Raw genomic sequence first — 16,230 nt, 5'->3', positions numbered from 1 at the left:
GATGGTGTCGAGGTGACTCCTGGGTTTGGGATTTTCCCACATCAGGGGACCTTCCTCAGAATCCTAGTGCTGAGTGTGGAGCCAAAGCTCCAAGCCTCCCTGACCCCCCAGTAGCCTCAGAGCACTCTTGTGTGCTGGCAGCCTCAGAGCTGGGGGGGACCCCTGAAGGCCACATGCATTGCCTGGATGCTGAGACCGGCGAGGTGCTGCCCCGGGGGGGCGTAGGCAGTGGTCTGCTGGGGGCTCGGCTACCTGGCCTGCAGGCAGCCACACAGAACGCGTACGCAGCTGCTTAGTTCCAAGGTGGAAGGAGACTGAGGCCCCAGGGAGGAAATGAGTTGGCCATGGTCTCCCATCTGTTCCCCTCACTCCACGTCTCCTCTCAGGGGGCCCCATCCGTCTCCCCTGAACCCCTCCCATTAGTTCCTATACAGGAAAAACGGAGGACTTTAAGGCAACATTCCTGTGCACACAGGCGCCCCAGATCCTGATAGTACAGCCAGGAGAAAGAAGGAGGAATGGGGGAGATGATGAGTCATCAGGCCAAGAGCCACCTGGATGGGCAGGTGGCGGCCTCGGGACTGCTTCTGCACTCCTAGCATTAATGCTGCCATGATCCTCATAGAAACGATGGTAATATGGCTTTCTTTTACTGAATATTGACTATGTGTTTACTGTCCTATATCCTCACTACTCAAAGTGGCCCATGGACCAACAGCTTTGCCTGGTATCACCTCTGAAGTTAGAAATGCCGAATCTCAGGCCCCACCCTAGACCTGTGGAGTCAAAATCTACATTTTAAAGAGATCCTGATTTCGATGCATATTGAAGTTTAAGAAGCCCGGCTCTTTAGTTACACGTTCTCTTGTTTAATCTTTGTGATCATGTGAGGAAGACTCTTATTGTCCCCATTTTTCAGATGGGGAGACTGAGGGTTCAGAAAGGTTAAGTTACTTACCCAAGATTATCCAACTAGTAAAGGACCCTTTTCTGCTCAGATGGAACACCCAGTATTGGGTTAGTGACTGCCCTCTGAGGCAAGCCTGGCCTTAGCCTTGTCATGGAGATTTGGGTTCCTTTTAAATGAAATTTGGGGCGGGTCCCCCGGCTGAGTATAGGCTTAGACCGATGGCTAAGTGTTGGAAGCACCCTGGCCTCTCCTGCCCCCTGGACCTGAGATACTCTAGGGTCATGTCTGAGCCTGCCAGGGCCACCCTGGGAGGCATGCAGCCACCTGGCCCGCCTGTGACCCTGGGTCTGGGCCAGGAGCAGATGGACTGCAGAGGGAGTGTTGAGAGAGCAGCTGACCCTCCTTGACTCAGGACAAGTGCTGCATTCGGAGGCAGCCCAGTTTGTTGTTTTGCTGGGCCAGGCTGGAAAGTGTGTGTGTGTGTGTGTGTGTGTGTGTTTATGTGTGAGATATCACTCAATGGGCATGTGCAGAATCTGTCAGGGAGAAAATTCCAGAAAGAAGCCAGTTGGAAACTGGATGAGGAAAAGCAATTCTCTTTGGAGGAGCATGGGGGCCAGGGAATGGGGAAGGGGAGAACAGGAAGGTAGTGGAGGGTAACGTGAACGGGCTTGGCATTCAGGAGCCCTGAAATCTGATTTCAGCTCTGTCAGTAAGTCACTCCACCCCCACCCCCCCAGCCTCAGTTTCCCCATTGGCAAAATCTAGGGGCTGGACAGGTGCTCCATCATCTCTGTAGTTCCCTTCAACCCTGATTTTCTTTCATCCGAATGAATAGATGATTCCCCATAATGAGATGCCACGGAGGGACCCCCATAGGAAATGTTCGAGAGGTCCGAGGGACCCCTGGCCGCGGCCTGGTCCAAGGGCGGGCGCCCCCTTCTGGCAGCCCAAAGCCTCGCCGGGAGAACGTGCAGGTCTGAGAAAAGGGGTGGGGGATCCCCGGGGGCAGGAGGGGGACCCGGCTCCAGGGAGCCTGAGAAAAAGTCGGGGGAGCTGGCTGTGCTGAGCGGAAGCACGGAGGAAGAGACAGCGAGCCCGGGTGAGACATACCTTAAAAAGCCTGTCGTGTAAAGTGTTGGCGGCACCCCCGTTCCCACCGCGCGCGCGCCCACGACAGACACTGGCACGTCCGTGTCCCGTTGTCCCCCCCCCCCCCCCGCCCCCGTGGCACCGGCTTGGTGCCCATGCTGGCTGCCGGGGGAGGGCGGGGCCTGCAAGCGCCGGCCCTGCCTCCCCTCCCCCGGGCTCCAGGGGCGCTGTAACCCCGGGACTGCCCCTCCCCCGGGGGCACACACGGAGAGCCCCAGGGCTTCTCTAGTGAGAGAGAGGGAAAGAAACTTCCTGTCCGGGGCCTTCAATGCTGTGTCTGGTTTCCGCCTCAGAGCCGGGAGATGAAGTAGGGGCTGTTTTTTCCGTTTGGGGCTCCCCCACCCCAACTACCATGAGCCAGCCTCAGCGACCTTCCTGCTCTGGGCCCAAGCTCAGTCCTCTTGGCTTCAGAGAAAGGAGTTCAGGGGCCCAGATGAGAGGGGGGGGCTGCCCTCCCTTCCCCCCCCCCGAAGTTCTGGAAGGCATAATTACGCCAGCCCCACAGCCAGGGGCAGCTGGACTGCACCGCGTGTGCTGGGCCTGGGAAGGGCATCTGGGTGAGGACCTGAGAGGCCCAGGGTAGGAGCACAAGGATATTCTGGAGGAGTGTGGCTGCCCTGTGTGGGGCCTGGACAGGGAGAGGACGAGACTGTCCTATAGACAGAACTTCTGGGGCCTCCTGCCCCCAGGGAAGCCTCTCCTTCTAGGAACTGGAATCCGGGCCCAGTTGAAGAGCTGCAGGGAAGAGGAGCAGGGAGATGCCTTAGGGAAAGGGATCCAAAGTAATATTTATTGAGCACCTACTATATGCCAAATCCTGCTCCAGGCACTCGATGTTCCCAGTAACCTAAAGATTTTAGAACAGTTGGCTCTATCTTGATTCAGTGAGAAAACAGGCTAAGAGAGATTACAGAGGTCACACGGCAACACCTGGAATCCAAGTCTTTTAGAATAAAGGTTCAGAGACCTGAGACTGGGGTGGGAAATGGCGGTACAGAGGCAGGTATCAATAACAGAACCACAGTATTGAGAACTGCAGAAGGACCCTAGAAATCATCTCCAGCATCATTATTTTCCAGATAAGGATGCTGAGCCTCAGAGACAAAGTTGCTTTATCAGAGTCTTGCTGCAGTGGCCGTGTACCCCATTGCCCCCCAGGACATCTCTGCCTCACTCCATAGCAGTATGCAGCTCCCTTCCAGGGCAGGGGGAGACTGTGCCATCTAGGCCCCTCCTCTGGGAAGGGAGCTGTTCCTAGATGACCCCATTTGTGTGCCTGAGACAGAGTCAGTGGGCCAGAAACCGTGGCCCTGGCTTTCCTATCGTTCCTTTGGATTTGGGCCTCCAAGAACCTGCCCCAGTCTCTTCTCTGCTCTAGGCCATGCTCTGAGTCCTTGGGGCCAGCATGGTGCCTAGCACATGGTGGGCTATCAGGTTTGACACATGAACAACTGAATGGTTGGAGGACCCCTGTCCCTGTGGCAGGGACCCCAGGCACAAGGTGGGGCCTCTGAGCCACTCCCGTAACTCTGCCGACAGTCCCTTTGTTCTTCCCTCTCCACAGGCAAAGAACAGAAGGAGACCAACATCGAATCCATGAAAATGGAGGCAAGTGTTTTGCTCAACCCCCAGGGGCTCTGTGGATCCTGATTCTAGAAGAAAGCCACCTCTCTGACCAACTGTGGCGAATGTGTGTGAGGGGATTCCTGAGGTGGTCCCGTCCCCTTCTTTATATGTCCCCGTGTAAGGAGGAAAGGAGATGGGTGTGGAGGTTAGAAGCCCCCCAACAAGGCAGCCAGCTGGTCCCCGTCTGAGACCAAGCTCCTCCCCTCATGGTTCACGTCCATGTGCCCCCCTCAGCCCGTGGCTCACTTCTCCAGTCCAAACAGGGCCTTGCCCAGCACTTGCAGGGTTGACATCTCTGGCCAGGAGTCAAAGCTCCTGTGTTCTGTTCGAGGTGAGTGCCTCCTCAGTTTCCCCTCAGGAGGAGCAAACCTTGCAGTGGGACTGTCAGTGCCCATCTTAATGCCAGTCTGTCTCTCTGTCGTCTCTCTGTCCTAGGGCTCCCGGGGCCGGCTGCGGGGTGGCTTGGGCTGGGAGTCCAGCCTCCGCCAGCGGCCCATGCCGCGCCTCACCTTCCAGGCGGGGGACCCCTACTACATCAGCAAGCGCAAGCGGGACGAGTGGCTGGCACGCTGGAAAAGGGAGGTGAGGTGCCTTCTGGCCTGGGCCCCAGCCTGTCCCACAGAATTGGAAAACCAGAAGTTAGCTTCAGCCACCCTCTGGAGCTGTTGTCAGGCCCCGGCTGAGCCTCAGTTTCCCCTTCAGGTTAACCTCTTGCACTTACAGGGAACTGCTTAACTGCTAGGCAGTGACTGGTTTCTTTTTTTGTTCAACAAACGTTTATTGAGCACTTAACCGTGTACCAAGTAGCGTACTAGGCTCTGTGCATATGTAATTCCCGGCCTCGTGGAGCTGACATTCTGATGGAGGAGATAGAACAAGACAGAAAAGTAAAGGAGGGGCTGAAATAGAGGATAACAGAGGCCTGCTTTAGGTGGGGGTGGTCAGGGGAGGCTTCTTGGAGGAGGTGGCATTTAAGTTAAGACCTAAAGGAGCAGGAGAGCTGGCTCTGGTCTGGTCGCTCCTTGGTCTTTCAGTTCTCCACTGCCTCAATGCCTCTTGCTGCTAAATCCCTCTACTAGCTAGCTTCCACCCTCCGACCCTTGCTGCTCACGACCCCCATGGAAGGTATCTGGTGAGGAGCGGGATGGGGTAGAATGTTCTAGGCAGAGGAAACACCACAAGCAAGACCCCAGCTTGTTTGGCAAAATGAGAGACCAGTATGCCCAGTGTGAAACGAGTGAGGGAGAAAGTGGGGTCAGACAAGGCTGGGAGGTAGGCAGTGATCCAAACACGTGGGGCTCTGCAGGTCTTGGCCAGAAGCTGGTATAATTCTGAGTACATGGAAGGTTTCTGTGCAGAGGAATGATTTGATGTGGATTAAAGGGGCAGCAGTGGAGACAGGGCAGATTCAGGACGTATTTTGGAGATAGAATCAGTAGGGCTTGCTGATGGATGGGAGGGGTGAAGGAGGGGAGGAAATGGAAGGACCCAAGGACAACTCGGAGGGGTCTCACTTGAATACCCAGTGATGGTTGTGCCATGTCCTCAGATGGGGAAGGCAGGTGGAGAAGTGGGTTTGGGACTGGTGGGAATTGCCAGTTCAGTCTGAGAGGCCGAGGTGCCCGGAGCTCGGGGGTTAGGGAAGTCTGCGCTGCAGATGCAAAGGTGGGAGGATGTCAAGAGCAGAAGCTGGTGTTTAAGTCCAGGGAAACTGATAAGCTCATCTAGAGACAGGGAGAGAGAAGAGGCCATGTCCCAGGATCGCATCCACAGAAACTCCACCATTTATGGGCTGTGTAGAGAGGCCTACAGGGGCTGAGAGGCATGCCCATCGCCTCTGACAACCTGGAGGTAGCTGGTGACTTTTCTAAGAGAAGCTTCCATGGGGGTGGAAGCCAGCCCATGGCAGGCTGCAGCAGGGACAGGAGGTGAGGCCGTGGAGACTGAAAGACCAAGGAGCCAGCAGCCTATCAATCCCGATGTGAGGGGCTGCTCTCCTGTCTGATCCTCAGAGACAAGGCGGTTGATCTCTGGCACCAGGAAGTGAGCGGAAATGTTGCTGAGTTGCCACCATCTGGGGCGTTTACCCCAGGCCTACAAAGGAAGGCGTTACATTGTGTGAGAGCTTGCTCTAGAAAAAGGTCAGAACAAGGTAGGGGTTTGGCTACTTGACTGTTTCCAGTTCCTTCGGGATCCAGGAAGGCAGAAATTTCTCTCCTGGAAGAGCCTGGAAAAGGAGCAGCCTGTCGAAGGTCCCGGAGAAGAGAGGCACTTGACCCTGAGCACAAAGTGTGGTCTTTAGGACGAAATTCAGGAGCTGGGGCTGTTCTTGCCATCTGGTCAGTTGCCCACTTATCAGTCCCTGGCGGCCAGCAGGGGGGGGTTTGCTTTTTCCTGCTCTCCCTGAGCCCGGGGGCCGGAAGCGTAGGCATGGTGACTTTTAGACCTGGAACATTTATAAGTTCTGTGGTTCTCAAACTATGCTCCCCTAGAGAAGCAGTATGGGAACCTGCTTTCAGCTGCCATAGCAAAGGGGATCTTCTCTCAACTCGCAGGAAAAATTGAGAGTCGATGCATTTTATCGATGTTAAGATTCCTACTAAAATTTAAAAAGACTTTATCATGCATCTCTTGTAGTATACGCAGAAGTACAGACAGTAATGTGCTGAACAAACCCCCATGTACCTTTCACCCAGCTTCAACAATCATCAAAAGCTTTTCTAGTAAACTTGAAGTGTTTGGCATCCGCTTCCCTAGCCCCAGCCAAGAAAGGTAATCAATGAGCATTATCAGAAAAAATTAAAAAGTTGATTTAATTCAAAGTGTTTGAGGTATATGTGACTTGAGATGTAGAGACCTGCCCCTGCCCCCAAAATATATTTTCTGGGGCGCCTGGCTGGCTCAGTCGGCCAAGCATGAGACTCTTGATCTCTGGGTCATGAGTTCAAGCCCCATGCTGGGTGTAGAGCTTACTTAAAAAAAAAAAAAAAAAAGTATACTTTTTGCCAAACTGTTCCTTCCTTATTTATATTCTATGACTAAAGATGTCCGTAGAGAATTCTGTGACTGCCAGCACAGGTGTCAGAACTGCTGGTCCCCTCCCTCTCAGGCTTGGGGGGCAGGGGCCGCACTTAGGTGCTGGCCATGGGCCCGGGCTCCATTCAGGCTTCCTGCTGCCCTCCGAGGCCTGGCCCCAGTGCTGTACCCGCCCGCCTTGGGCTGGGCCAGCAGTCTCGAGGAGAGCTAGCTGCAGGTAACAGCAATGTTGGGGAAACACGGTTCCCCAACAGTTCAAGACTGCCAGGTTCCCTTCAGACAAAAGAGTAGTAACTGTCACCAGCAGAGTGGCTTACCAGAGGTAAAGAAACCCTTCCTCCTCTCGTAACCTCACCCCGTTCCCTGGCATCGACCCTTTCTTCTTCTTCTTTTTTTTTAAAAGATTGATTATTTATTTATTTATTTATTTATTTATTTATTTATTTATTTGAGACAGAATGAGAGAGAGAGAGCACATGAGAGGGGGGAGGGTCAGAGGCAGAAGCAGGCTCCCTGCCGAGCAGGGAGCCCAATGCGGGACTCAATCCAGGGACTCCAGGATCATGACCTGAGCCGAAGGCAGTCGCTTAACCAACTGAGCCACCCAGGCGCCCCGACCCTTTCTTCTAACACCGCCTCCCTCGGCCTTCCTGACCTTGGCCCTGAAATTCTTTTTTTTTTTTTTTTTTAAAGATTTTATTTATTTATTTAACAGAGACACGGTGAGAGAAGGAACACAAGCAGGGGGAGTGGGAGAGGGAGAAACAGGTTTCCCGCTGAGCAGAGAGCCTGATGCGGGGCTCCATCCCAGGACCCTGGGATCATGACTTGAGCCGAAGGCAGACACTTAACAACTGAGCCATGCAGGTGCCCCTTGGCCCTGAAATTCTTCCCCATTTCCTCCAACTGCATCTGCTCAGCCTCCTCCTCTGCCCCATGACAATGGCATCCCCAGATCTCTGCCTGCCACTCTTGATCCCCTTACCACTTATGTGCTCTCATAGATCCTACTACCTGCCTTCCTCCCAAAAAGACACCTCCCCTCCCAGAAGCATGGTTCCAGCTGTTTCCTAGGCAGTGTCACTTGAAGGCCCAGCCAGCACGTCCTAACCTCAGAATGCAACACCTGCTCTTTAAAACTTCCTCCAGGGCACTGTTACTGGGCGACCAGAACCCTCCATGTCTGAGCGCTGGGGGGTACTGGCAGTACCGGAAGCCTGGAGAATTCCTAGTTATCACAAGATGGGATGAGGTTTCAGGGCACCTCGGGAAGAGCATCACCCCAAGGGGCTTAGATCTCAATTCTGCCCGGATCATCCATGCATCAGCAAGAGGTGGCTTTTGGCTTTTGGCTTTTAAGGGATGAACTAGAATTTCGGGAAGAGGGAAGAAGGGCATTGCAGAAAGGTGTACAGCCTGTGCAAAGGTCCTGGGGCACAAGGCAGCATGGCCTTTTCAGCATCAGGAAGGGAAGTTGGTGGTGGGGCATAGGATGTGGGGCCTGAGGACTGTGTTGTCCTGTCTTGGGGTTTCCATCTGACCCCAGTCTGCACCTGCCCCTTCCCTGGTCCACATGCCCCACCTGTGGGGCCTGCTTCCCTCAAGATACTCCGTCAGCTAAATTTCTTTTTGCCATGACACCCTTGTCAGTCCAGTTATTGAGTGAGGCTTACTTTTGACTTTTACATCTGAGATTACCGACCTCCCCAGGCTTTCCTCCCCCAGAAAAAAATGTTTAAGAAGGTTTAGAATATCACAAAAGGAATGAAATTTAAAATAACCAGGTGAGGAAAATGAGACATTTGCTCCTTCCCTGGGGCTGAGGTGGGAACTCCGGCTGGAGGTGGGGAGGTGTTATCTTCTGTCTCTCCCATCACGGATTCCCTTCACTTCCTCACTAATCCTTTTAAGGACTAAGCTCTGCTTGAATCATGACCAGGCCCTGCTCTATAATGTACAGCGGCTCCCCATTGTCTCCCTCGTGGTGCCAGAAATCCTCCGGCTGTTTCTCAAGGTGTCAACTCTTGCTGTGACTTCATCCCACCCCGCTTCACTATCATTCTCTAAGAGAAAGGTCCTCTAAGAGGGACCAGTCCCTGCTTTATATTTGACTCTTCTTTCCTCCCTGCCTCTGTTCCCACTGGGCTTTCCTTGATCTGTTCTTTGGGAGTGAGTCCACGGAGGCTCTCCGGCTCACAGGGACCTCCTTCTCTCCACCCCGTAGCCCTTACTGTCAATATTTTTGGATTTAGCACTCCGTGATATCTCATAGGGTATTTTTCACTATTTCTTACGTGTTAATCGTGTCTTCCCCCATCATGCCCAGTCGGATGTTGGGCAGGGGAAATAGGCTCAACAAATGGCTCTGGGTTGGCCATGCAGTTGACAGGTTGGTGAATGTGGGACACCCCCTCAGAGAGCTCAGGCCGGGGATTTCTGCCTTGAGGCCCCAAGCCCTTGGTTTCCATATGGTTTTTTCCAGAGGCGCTGACAGTGTATCTGGAGAACAGCACGGAGCCAGGGGACCTGTGTGGTTAGGTTCTCATGGATAAGGTGGGGCCTTGATTCTTGTCCGCCTTGTGCTCCTGCTGTTTCTGCTGGGCCTCTGCTGTGCTTGAGCCCAGGAGAACCTGCCCTGCCCTGGTGGGCAGAGGGGCCTGGGCCCTGGCAGCGGGGAGGACAGGTGTGAGGCAATTCCTCCTTCCAGGGAGGGCAAGGCCTAGGCTCCTCTTTCTGACAATTAACGGGACAGAAGGACCCAAGGACTCTGGGCTTAGGAAGGGCTTCTCACATGTGGTACTTCCTTGGTTCTCGCCACTGTGAGGAAGAGGGGGTGAGGAGGGCTAGTCAGGCAGCCGGAACAGTCATCCAGCCAGAGGGGCTGTGGACTCCCCTCTGCTTATGGTTTCAGGACTCACTTGCAGCTGGGGAATGTTGTGGCTCTGTCAATAGTCTCTTCCCCCAGCCTGATTCTAAGTTCTGTCGAGGCAAGGATACCACGTGCTGCTGATCTAGGATCTGGTCTCTTTCCTGGCTCCCACTCTGAAGGGAGGGACTTAGGCATCCTTACACTTATGGGATGCTTCGTACACATTCAGTAGCGATGATGACAAATAATCTGTGGCTCAAGGCTAGTCTCTTGTCCCCTTCCATCCCCCTCCTACATCGGGCAGCTCCCCCATCCCCTGCCTCCAGGCTGCCCTACAGGTAGCAAAACTTTCATATTCCTGAAGGGAAGGGTGCCTTTGGAGGCTAGTTCAGATGGCACTTGGCGACTTACCAGAGGTGGGACCTTCAGCATCGCTTTTAATCTCACCGAGCCGAGGTCCCTCAGCTGTCGCTGGCCTTGGGCTATGCTGGGCGCTCCCAGGCATGTCGCATGTCCCCGCGAGCAGCACTTGCCCGTGCTTGCTTTCTGCCTCTCCCCAACCCGAGCCTGGTAGATGCAGGCACTCTAGGCACCTCTGTCCCCGGGGCTGGCATTCAGAAGGAGCTGGGTAAAGGTGTGCTGAATGAATCAATAATTCTAATCTCAGAATTGTGTGGGTTGATAAAGTAATCCTTAATATCTAAAGCTCCTAGGGCAGGACTAGCATATAACAGGAGCCGGGTGATTTTTGAAATGATTCTAAATGACACAAGTATTACCCAAATACGTTCTTCTTGTAAAAAAAAAACCTCATCCCTCCCCCATGGTTTTAATTCCTCCAGCAGAGGTGCCTGATGTTAGTTTGGTGCATATATGACGTGATTTTTTTCTATCCATCTATCCAAAAAAATGTATAATTTTGCTTCACAGTTGCTTTTGTTTCTTTTCCTTTTTTACATAAATGGAACCACATTTTAGTTTCATTTTACAGCTTGGTTTTTCACTTACGATAAGTATCAATAATCTAGCCATGTAATTACGGTTCTATCCCACCGTATGGATTACCATGATTTTACTTAACCTGAGTGGGGAGCGTTCATGTTGGTTATAGTATTTTGCTGCTTGAGTACCTGCAGTGGTGAACATCCTTGGTCATGCCTCTGTGCATCTGTGTTTCTCTAAGACAGACACCCAGGAAGAGAAATGCTAGGTCGAAGGGAATGTGTATTTTGCTTTTTGTCAGATCTGCCAAATTGCCCTCCAAAAAGGGCAACTGCCAATTTATGCTCCCATAAACAGGGTATGAGAAGACTTCCACCTTTGCCAACATCAGTGTTTTGCTAATCTAACGGGTGGGGAAAAAACGGTATCTTGTTATGGTTTTAATTGGCATTTCCCAGATACTAAGTGAGGCTGGACATCTTTTCATATGGTTATGGGACATTTGTGCTATGGCTTCTGTGAGCAGAGCAAATGTTGCTTCCTCTTGCTTTATAACCCTGCAGTCTCAACAGACTGTGCTTCCTGTCTGTCCTGGGAAGAACAGCCTGTGAATGTCCAGAGGGTCATCTCCTGCTGTGCTATATTCCATTTAATAAGCAATCACTAAGCACCTACTAAGTAGGGGGCCATTGTGCTGGGGGCTTTGGGATGAATTAGGTGTGATCCCATGGGCTTTAGCACAGGAGACATGAGAAATGGTGACAACACAAAGTAGATCATTAAGCACTAAAACCAAATTATTAGCAAAGTATGTGGCTAGTAGTTTTAGGGTATTCTGGCCAGTAGGCATTCCTCACTTATCCACCATATATAAATGAATGACAACCTGAACTTTTGCAGGATGGCCTCAAAAATAACATCTCCCTTCAAGGAGGTGAGGCCATTTGGGGGCAGGCGTGACAAGAATACTTCACCAAAAGGCTGAGCACGTTTTTAAAGGCATGCCTGTGACAGCCTGTAATCAGAGTGACTTTCAGGGCTGGCCTTTAGCATGGGCTGTGAAATTGTCATCCTAGCGGCTCCCATGGTCTCCCAAGTGGGTGGGCCGTTTGCACACTGGAGGGTTCACTTCATCCCTGGGACACAGAGAAGAGCTCTGAGAACAACCCCAACTTTTTAGGGATGAGAAAGCAAGCAGCGGGGCTGGCCATAGTAGTGGGCGGGGTCTAGCGGGGGCAGGGGGGTGCGGAGGGGGCCCGCACCAACCCTGGAACCAGGCTAAAGGGGTCGGACTTGACTGAGCACCTATTTCATGCCAGGCACTGTGCCAAGAGCATTCACTTTCACCCCAGAGCTAAGTGAATTTGTGTATCGGGACCCACAAAATTGAGTCTGCTCCAGGGGCCCAGCCCAGGGCAGAAATCTAAACCGCGGTCCCTCTGTGCTTATGGGAAACACCTGTCCCCAAAACCTCACAGGCACCAATCACAGTTGTCCAGCTCAGCTTTCACGCTAGCTCACCTTACCCTAGAAATCAGGACCTGCCAGCCTTTTAAGGAAATTCCCAACGTCCTAGCCAATCGTGCCCTGCTTCCGAGTTGCCTCTCCTAATATTCCGTCAAGCTCGATCCTATCCAGAATCCCTCAGGAAGAGTGCTCCATTTCTTGTTAGGCTCTGTACTCCCCAAACCGTGGATTGTTCTCCCTTGAACAAAGGACATCAAACTCATTACTAAATTGTATTATTTTTGTCATTTGACAGATATATTGTCTGCAATTACTATAAGAACTATTTTTATCCCTGTTTTACTCGTAGGAAACCAAGATTTCCCCTAGATAAGGCGGTAAGAGCCACATGGATATGCTTGTAGAACATTCCCAGGGGCAAAACTGATCTCAGGCTGCTTCTGTTTTGCACCCAAATGACTCACCTAGAACAGGATCTGCCTGGTTTGCAGTCGTGACTTCTCCTCCAACTAAAGTATGGGGCTAAAAGAGGGATAGAGCTAGCTGGCCCAGCAGCCCCCAGCTGCCTCCGCTCCCCACCTCCTGGGCTGCCCACATGCATGCAGGCCACTCCATCTTTCCAGGTTTGGGTCCTTTTCAGCCCTCGGGACTGGTCCCCTGCTCCGCTCCTTTGGTCCTGAGCCCTTCCTTCCCTTGAGTTGCTGTTTTCTTGTGACTGTCCATTTGACATTGTGAGATTGGATTAAAACAATGTTGGGATGTGATTCAGGAGGCCTGGTTTCTGGACTCAGCCTCTGCCCCTGATGCATTTGAGAAGGTCTTTCCCCTCTCTGCACTTTAGCTTCCTTATTTGTAACGTGACGGAAATAGACGTAGCTGATCCCAGAGATTCTAAAATTTTATAATTTGCGGGGAGGAGGGCTGGAGTCATGCTCCGTAGCGCCTTTGTCTCCCATACTACCTTGTACGTGAATTCCAAATTAAATATCGGAGTGCATCCTCAGACCTTACATACATGCCTCTTCAAGAATCGCACATGTAAAGTATCCTGATAAGGATTCTTATAAAGACTTGCGTAATATTTACGTGTTTGGTGCTAGAGTCTAGCTTTCCTTTCCTCTTCATTACTATCCCTCTTTCCTCCTCTGCTGTTATATACCCAGATCAGAAATGTTGACCTTGGTGCTCATCTTCAGGCACTAGGCCCAGGCCGGGGAGGGGCTAAAAAGGCCATGTTGCAAAGTGGGCCCTCCTCCCCACAGCGGTTGACACTCATGTCTTCCTGGGGCATTTCCTCAGCTCGGGAATTCACGTTCCAGCTTCTGGCTTTGGTGGCCATCTACTTAGATCTGCCCCTTATTGTTAGTTTTCTTTTCGTGAATCACATAATCATTCATTCATTATTTTAAAGACTTGTCAAACCTTAACTGAGCAAGGTTCAGTTAAGGCGTGCCCAGGCTTTAAGATAAGACCACATGTGTTTGGGTATCTACTGCATGTCAACATTTTCTAGACACTAAGGAAACGAATGCGAAGGAAAGCCAGAATCCCACCCTGGGATTCCCCTTCCCCCCAGAGAGATAGGCACGTAAGGGAGTACCTCACACTGTAACCCAGTAGGACCATTTTAGAAAAATGAGCAAATGGGCCATGGGAGCAACTAACTAGCCCTGCCTGAGGACCTTGGGGCCGGCTTGCCAAAGAGAAGAGACAGCCTGCAGGCCTTCCACGGGAACCAGGAGTCTCCCTGGCAGGGATGGTGGGGGAAGGGCATTGAGGGGGGATCCTAAGGTAGGTGCCGAGAAATCTCTGGCAGTTTGGAGCCTAGAGCACCTCAAGATAGCTTGCATCGTTAGTTCAACTTTGAGAAGAATTCTCGTAGTACTTTCTATGAGGCAAAGGAGAAGATACAATGGTGATGTTCTCTCTGCTTTGCTTTAAAGACCAGCCCATTTGTCCAGGAGGCCCCAGGGATGTTCAAGCATGGGGAGGGCGGATGAACTGTGTGACGCTAGTAAGGAGCCAATATGCTAGACGAAGGGGGTAATGGCTTGAATTCGGTTATAACTGAACACACAGCACTGTGCTGTGTGTTGGAGGATTGCACATCCCAGGGGCGCAGGTGGCTGGTGGAAGAGCCTGGAATGTTCACCGTGAACCTCGGTGTCAGGTAGAGCGTGGGGCTTGTTCTGTGCTTCTGGCACCAAGAGTCTGGTGAGCTACCAAGGAGGGGGAGGGCGCTTCCTGGTGGAGGCATCCTTTGAGAGTTCTAGTAGATACGGATACACAAGGAAGGTATTTCAGGGAAAGGATCACTGAGGGCAAAGAGAAGGAGGCATGAAGCTTCTGGGTTATTTAGAGAACAGCAAGAGATCTGGTAACTAGGGTGGGAGAGTCAGGGAGGAAGCGTAAGAAGAGATAAGACTGCAAACGAAGATGGTCAGATCGGCAAAGGCCTTCCTGTCACGGTGAGAAATTTAGGCTTCATTGTGCAGGGGAGAGCAGGAATGTGAGAGAAGTGAACGTGGATTTTAGGAAGATAGCCCTGGCAGCATTGCAAGGGAGTCCAGAGTGGAAAAGTTGAGAAGGAAGATGAGTTAGGAGGGCATTCCATTTGGCTTTGACCGAGGGTCCAGGTAACAGGAGGCAGACATGATAGAATTGTCTCCAGTTGGAGGGCAGGGAGAAACCTGCTTCCTATCCAGGGGCTGGGGGTGATGGTCATTATCTGAGCTAGAGAATCCTGGAGGAAGAGCAGGTTTGGGACCAGAAGGTGGTGTGGGGCTTTTCATTTCCTTAAGGATGTATTCTGATCAGCAAGAGCTTTTAATTTTAATAAGGTCCAGTTTATCCATTTTGTTTTACTTTTATTAGTTCGTGTGCGTACCTCTAAGAATTCTCTGCCTACCCCAAGGTCAGGAAAATACTCTCTTGGGAGGGGCTGGACCTTTGAGTCAGGCGTTAGACAAGCTGCTTCTTGGCAGGGTGGCTGTGCACAGGGAGAGGTGTAGCAGGCAGCTCAAAAGGTGGGTCAGGAACCAGAGTCACCGTTGTGGAGGGCAAGTGCATGCTGCAGAGCGGGGAGGGGAGGGCCTGGAGCATGGAGGGCAGCCCGCATTGACAGGACCCGGATAGGGAGGGGCAGGGACACGGAGCGGATGTCCGGGACCTGAAGGAGTTCTGGAAGCCATTAGAGGACCATTCAAGCCCCCCTTTTCCGCCAATCTGTGGAGCCCTGTCTAATATCCGTGTGGTGTCTGGCCATCCTGGCCTTCCACCTCTCCGTTTATACTCTCCCATGGCCACCAGGTCGTGTGTGTGTGTGTGTGTGTGTGTGTAATTTTCCCCGTTTTCAGACTTGCCATTTTTTAATTACAACTCTTTGCAGATGCCTTATGACTCTTCCCCTATTCCTCTTTAGTCAGTAGAGGGTGGGCAGTATAAATAATTTTTCATTTCCAACTCAGATGGGTTGAACAAAAATAGGGATGAAACAGCTCAGTCTCCTGTGTATTTGCATCTAGATGCTGTTTAAAGGGCAACTTTGCGGGGGTAAACAAAAACCAAAAATTGAGTTGGACTTGCTTTATACGTAACAAAAATGCGATCAGAATTCAGTTTTGAAGGGCGAGTTGGTGTAATAATACTGCATCAGAATCACCTGTGCAGTGCATTCAAAAGGCACATTCCCAGGCCCCTTTTAGAACCTATGGAGGCAGAATCTTTAGGGCCGTTCCTGAGAAAGCTGGTTTTCTAGCCAACTCCCCAGATGATTCTGTGGCTTACAGAAGTTTGAGAACCACCAAGTTTTGGATGATTCCAAGTAAACTAAACTTGGCAGAGAAGTGATTCCCTGAAAGATGCATTTATTGTAGCACCCACATTGCGGGGGGGGGGGGTCTCTGTGCACATTAGGATCACTTGGGAGTTTTGTTTTGCTTTAACCACCACGGCCTGGGCCCCTCCTCTGGATTCATTCATTACATTTAGAATTTAGTGATGGGCCCTGGCCCACATAGTTTCTGAAGCTCTCCAGGTGATCCTAATGTACAGCCCGGGGTGAGACTCTGATCTGGGACCACTGAGCTGGGAAAGAAGTGCGGCCTCTAAGCAGGCAGAGCTAGGGAACTGTTTCCAAACATGGGTGGGGGAGAGAAGACCGGAAAGGACTTGGTACAGGAATTCAAATTTTCCCTTTGGGATGGAGATGGTAGGCGTTCCTGCTGTT

At 51.9% G+C, this 16,230-nt stretch overlaps 1 protein-coding gene across 6 annotated transcripts in view; it reads left to right on the top strand.

Annotated features, from left to right (window-relative positions):
* DNMT3A (DNA methyltransferase 3 alpha) overlaps positions 1–16,230 on the top strand; it is a 103,931-nt gene that overhangs the window by 57,629 nt on the left and 30,072 nt on the right. For 5 of the 6 annotated variants that reach the window (XM_035000709.1, XM_035000707.1, XM_035000710.1 and 2 more), the window contains exons 5-6: positions 3,627–3,670; positions 4,124–4,270. The exons of the other annotated variant lie outside the window; for it this stretch is intronic. In XM_035000709.1, the coding sequence (XP_034856600.1) occupies positions 3,627–3,670; positions 4,124–4,270 (191 nt within the window). The remainder of the gene's footprint in view (positions 1–3,626; positions 3,671–4,123; positions 4,271–16,230) is intronic. 6 annotated transcript variants of the gene reach the window in all.

Source organism: Mirounga leonina, unplaced genomic scaffold (assembly GCF_011800145.1).
Source record: "Mirounga leonina isolate KUSES-001 unplaced genomic scaffold, KU_Mleo_1.0 Mir_125, whole genome shotgun sequence".
Classification (NCBI taxonomy): Eukaryota; Metazoa; Chordata; class Mammalia; order Carnivora; family Phocidae; genus Mirounga; species Mirounga leonina.
Note: the sequence above shows the minus strand (reverse complement) of the source record. Positions and strands in the feature narration are given on the sequence as shown.